General features: G+C 56.7%; 1 protein-coding gene across 1 annotated transcript; it reads left to right on the top strand.

Annotated features, from left to right (window-relative positions):
• Window positions 1-949: 949 nt before the first annotated feature.
• On the top strand, window positions 950-5539 carry BSX (brain specific homeobox). The gene is made up of 3 exons (XM_067747681.1): window positions 950-1211; window positions 3193-3389; window positions 4474-5539. The coding sequence occupies exons 1-3, from the start codon at window positions 950-952 to the stop codon at window positions 4711-4713; spliced, it is 699 nt and encodes a 232-aa protein (XP_067603782.1). The 3' UTR covers window positions 4714-5539.

The following is a 5539-nucleotide window of genomic DNA, read 5'->3' as shown; positions in this document are numbered from 1 at the left end:
AGAAAGGCTGCAAAAGGGAATGGGAAACAAAAACACAGTACAATTATTTGGGGGGGGGCGCTAGGGCTGAAAAGGATAGTATAGCAGAAATAGCAGCCTATGTGAGCGGAATGAGGAGAAAGTAATGGAAATTTGAGAGGAGGTGGAGGCTGGCATTTAAGAGGTAGTTTTGGACATATTTACACAGATCAAATTAATTGACTAATGTAGGTATAACTTTCCTCACACCATCCTCTAAAACGGAGGTAAAGAATGTTATGATCATCATCAACGTTTTATTTATTTACCTCGACAATCCAGTCATCCCTCAGTCATCAACTTAAGGTGGGTCTAGCGGATATGGACTCTCTCCTCACTTCTCCTCTTCCCCCTGTGCTATCATTTCTCTAAAGTTTTAAAGCCCTGGCCCCAGTGCTGAAATAAGTGCTTTATTCCTGTTGCTTCGGGGCCCTTTAAATGCCTTCTGCTCTCTAAAGAGGAGTTTGTCCGAGGGTAGAGACTTTATCTCTTTCGTTTTCTTTAAAAAACGGCCGGGAGCTAGGCAGCTCCTGCCGTGGCGGGCAGAAACTGAGGTCGAGAAACCTGGTAGGAGCAAGGACCCGGTCCGCTCGGCTGCACTCTCCCCGGGCCTGGCCGGTCGTATTCAGCACCGCGGACAGCTCCCCGCCCCGCCCCGCGCCCACCGCACCCTCCCCTCTGCCTCTGGCAGCCTTGCCATTGGCTGTCCCGACTCCCCTCTCCAAGCTGCCAATTCTCCTACACTTAGACCCAACCTACCCAAGAGCTTATCTTCTTGCCTCTCCAGCGCCGGGGGTAGCCCAGGCCGAGGAGAGAGCATCAGGGATCCGAGCCTCGAGGGTGGTTGGCTCTCGACCAGGCGTGCTGAGACTCTGCCTGCTTCCTACTCGTCGTCCCCGGCCCCCGCCCTGTGGCAGGCGCTCGGTTCAAGATGAATCTCAACTTCACCTCCCCTCTACACCCGGCGTCATCTCAGAGGCCCACGTCCTTCTTCATCGAGGACATCCTGCTGCACAAGCCCAAGCCGCTAAGGGAGGTGGCCTCTGACCACTTCACCAGCTCTCTGGCCTCCCGGGTGCCTCTGCTAGACTATGGCTACCCCCTCATGCCCACACCCACCCTCCTGGCCCCTCACCCCCATCACCCTCTACATAAGGGAGACCACCACCACCCTTATTTCCTCACCACCGCGGGTAAGTAACAGGGGTCTCAAGGTATGGGGAGAGAGAGAGAGAGCACGTCTTCCAGCATAGACCCTAAGCCTGTGACGGATGAGAGGAAAGGCCAGAGCTGGCTGGGCCTGGCTTGGCTGGGCCTCCTTCCCTAAGTGACAGTGGAAGGTTGGGGATATGGCTGAGAACACAGGGAGCTCCCTTGAGGCCAATCCAGGGTCACTCCTCACTTTCTATAACGGAGGAGACGTGCCGAGCCAAGAGGTAGCTGCAGATTTGTCGATATTCTTGACGGGCAGTGTTCAGTTTCCTTTCTCTTGGTCTTCCTGGCCACTCTGGTCCATCTCTCGGTCCCCATCCCTACCTCTCCCACTCTGAGGGAGACCCCTGACTATCCCACCCCACGGAAAGGAACTCAACTTTCCAGCCCAGAAGCTCAAAAGGCTCCAGTGGGGCCAGCTCTCTCCTCCCAGGCGCTGAGCATTTGCAGGTAGACACTGCGGGGGTTTGGAAGTGAAGGAGGGTTTGGGGATATTCTGAGGACTGAAGGTTTGGGCTGGCCCGAATAAGGGAGAGAAGGTAAGGAAAAAAGAGGGAGAGACGCAGCTGCTCATTAACCCTCTTCACTCCCAACATCTAGCATTTAATTCACAATCTTGGGCTGCGCTGCCCTCCTTTGCCCCTGTTGCTGATATCTCTGGAGCCCAGAGCCAAAGTATTTTGATTTCCCAGGCACGGCAAAGAGCGGGGACCAGCCAAGTCTGGTTGGGACAGGGAGATGCGGGGAAATACCCAGGTTTCTTTTGTGCCTCTCTCTGAAAGGCCACATTCACGCTTTCTTTTCCGGCATCTTCATTCCAGACAGAATAGAATAATTCGTTGAGTCCAGATGCAGAGCGCAGCCGGAAAAACAACCCTAGTCGGGGTGGGGGCTGGACAGACGTGAGCCAGTTTGTGAAAGGTGGGCGCTGGAATCCACGACAAAAGCTAAAGCGTTTGTGAAGCGGTAAAACCCAGACTTCGGGGCACTGGGTTGGAGGGGCAATTGTGAAGCCTGCGTCCAAGTCCGCCTCTCTGCTTTGGCTCCACCGCCGGCCAGAGACAGTCTCTTTTGCGCTGCACCCATGTTCCCGGCAAATAGTAGTGGCCAAAGCCAGAGATACCGGAACTACTAGTTTTCTGTTTTTGCTGTTCCCCCCCTGGGATCAGCCGATATTTACGTCTGCGGCGGTTGGTCCGCTTGGTACGTCTCAGACATGGTAAAGCTTGCGAAGGTCAGGAAAGACACGAGAAGTCTCCTGCGGCCCGGGAAAAGCGTTTCAATCCTTCTGCGTGGGGTTGGAGGGAAAGAATGAGAACTAGATGGGTCCCCAGCGCGACGCCGAGACTGATAGGAAACGTGCGAGGCGGCAATTCCCCTTCCGTTCTCGCTCAGGAGCTGCCCCGCACGTGAGAGTGTTGGCCTGTTCCCTTTGGCCGCAGGCGGGAGAGTGGAGGCGGCTCAGGGAAGAGAACGGTGTTTTTTAGTGAGGTTGGGAAGCCGGATCACATTCATGCTTCAGCCCCAGGACATCACTGGTTGTCGTCAGGGGTCTGGAGGATTGGGGGGAGGGGGGATGGTGAGGAGGAGGATAGCTGCTGGACCCTCCGACGTTTGCAAGAAAACTTCGGGAGGCGCAGCCGAGGACTCTCCGGAAGTTTCTCCAAGAAGACAGTATTTAAGGCCTCCGGATCTATTTTATAATTTTCTTTTCCGTTTTACTTACTGTTTATTGTGTGTGTGTGTAGACGGCCTTTCTGATAAAGATCTCCAAGCGCTATTCTTGCGATTTATTCCCCCTGCCCTGCGATTCCTGGGAGAAGCCCTGGAGAAGCCGTGGGGCGAGGCGGGGACCGGCGGGGGCACGAGGTGGAGCGGGTGCCGGGGACGAGGGTGGGGAGTGGAGCGGGGGTCGCCCGGGGAGGTCGGGCTCTGCCCACTTGACCGCTCTTCTCTCCGCAGGGGTGCCTGTCCCGGCGCTGTTCCCGCACCCCCAGCACCCCGAGCTGCCGGGGAAGCACTGCCGCCGCCGCAAAGCTCGCACGGTTTTCTCGGACTCGCAGCTCTCCGGCCTGGAGAAGAGATTCGAGATCCAGCGCTACCTGTCCACGCCCGAGCGGGTGGAGCTGGCCACGGCCCTCAGCCTGTCCGAGACGCAGGTGGGCCGGAGGAGGGGGAGGCCCCATCTCCGCTCGCTCCTCTCCTCCCGACTCCTAACGCCTCTGGACCGGCCGCGGAGTTCTTGCGTGCAACGACCCCGCTCCCCTTTATTCTAGGCTTCTCCGAAGACCCGTAGTAAAAGTACCGACACCTCCAATCTCTTGTCGACTCACCGAAGCAAAATCTCTCGAGCGGGTTCTGGACACGGAGGAAAAACCCCTCGAGTGATTCTGATGCTCACTCCCCGCTTGAGAACTAGCATTTCTGTGCCTCCCCACCCATTTCTGATCAGGGCAGTAACCCGGGTCACACGTAAATCGGTAAGAGATAAGAGGGTTCTTGACCCGAGAGAAGCCCACACAAGATTTTTTTTCTTCTTTAACTTCTCTCACAGCCGCGAGTCTTCATAGCCACCCCTCCCAGCACAGACACAGACAGACAGACAGACAGACACACACACACACACACACACACACACTAATATAAGCCTCCTTTCTATTGCCCTGTCCTGAGTGGAAGGACTGTTTTCATCTTCTACCAGATGCTATTCACATGCAACCTCAAAATACCTCGCTCCACTCCCTTTCCTATTCTCTGTACCTGGAAACCCAACTTGCTGTGAAATCAGAGCCCTGCCAGGCCCCAGTGATTTTTCTCTCCGATGAGAAGCAGCAAGTCTGCTTCTCATCTTGCTGTCCAGCAGTCTTGCTGGACCCGGTATTTAGATGTCACAGTCAGAGGAACGTATTCTGAACAGAAAGGAAACTTATCCACGCAGCACTTACTATTAGAAATTCTAATTAATAGCACTATTAGTATTTACTAAACACACCCTTTTGAGCCTCATCGTTATTTCAGGACAAGTACTTCTGAGAGCTAGGATGTTTGATTCTCATTCAAGCTAAGACAATAACTTGTGAGCCACTCAGGTGTGACTTAACCCAAGGTTGGGACTGTCACAACTTCTGGATAATTCATCAGTGGATTGCGGTCTATTAAACTCCAGCAATCGCTTTTGTCTTAGCTCAGTAACCATGGGTCTGAAGGAATGACGTGATTTTCTTTGTTTCTCCCCGGAATCAGGTGAAAACGTGGTTCCAGAATCGGCGGATGAAGCATAAAAAGCAGCTGAGGAAAAGTCAAGACGAGCCCAAAGCACCTGATGGGCCCGAGAGCCCTGAGGGCAGCCCCCATGGCCCCAAGGCCGCACCCGCCGAGGCTCGGCTGGGCCTGCCCACGGGTCCCTTCGTGCTGACCGAGCCGGAGGACGAGGTGGACATTGGGGACGAGGGGGAGCTGGGCTCAGGGCCGCACGCGCTCTGAGCCGCCGGGCTGGGGAAGGCGGGGAGGACGCAGAGGGGCGGGCCACGGACATCGGCTCCGGGAAGATAAACACGACACACCTGTTAACCCTCCAATACCTGCGGGGCCTGCGCGGCGCGGCCTCCCGACCCCCTCCCCCGCCCGACCGCCAGCTCGCAGCGCCCGTGCGGGGGCGAGTGTGCGCCTGCTTGGTTCGTCCGCTCGCCCCGCGTCTTCGGCAGCGCAAACGGCAGCACGGGCTCTTGGCTCCCTAATTCGGTGGGGGACCTCTTCCCCGCCGCGACTGCAGACCCCTCGGCCCTCGCCCCTCAGCCACCTGTCCCCGCTCCGTTGGCCAGGCTCTCCACCGGACCCCTTGCCCTTCCTTGGGCAGACCGATGGGCTGCAGGTAAGGGACCGAGTGTCTGGGCCCTCCGCTCTGCGGGGATCCGGATCCGGACCTGATCCTTAACACATTCACTCCCGGACAGACTCGCGCGCCACCCGCCACTAACCTCCCACTCGCCCCCCCCCATCTCTAACTAATACAAAGGCGGCTCCCTCCTTCTCAGGGCGGCGCTTCCATCCTCTAGCGTCACAGTTCCCCTCAAGAGCTCATGGTTCTGCACCCAGGAACCCTTTTTGAGCTTGTGGTCCCCCAGGCACCCGCGCTCTTTACTCTGGTTCCCTCTCCCTCCGCCCCCGTTCTGAGCGGCGCTCACGGGAGTCGAGACACTTGGGCAGAGCAAACCCACCGAGCAATTTTGCTTCCCGGCCTTGTTGCGCGCCTGTCCAGCAACTCTTCCATGTCCCACCGGTTACTGATATTTTAAAAGCGAGCGTTCCT

This window comes from Pseudorca crassidens, chromosome 9 (assembly GCF_039906515.1).
Source record: "Pseudorca crassidens isolate mPseCra1 chromosome 9, mPseCra1.hap1, whole genome shotgun sequence".
NCBI lineage: Eukaryota > Metazoa > Chordata > Mammalia > Artiodactyla > Delphinidae > Pseudorca > Pseudorca crassidens.
The sequence above is the reverse complement of the archived record's forward strand: the minus strand, read 5'-3'. Positions and strand labels throughout refer to the sequence as shown.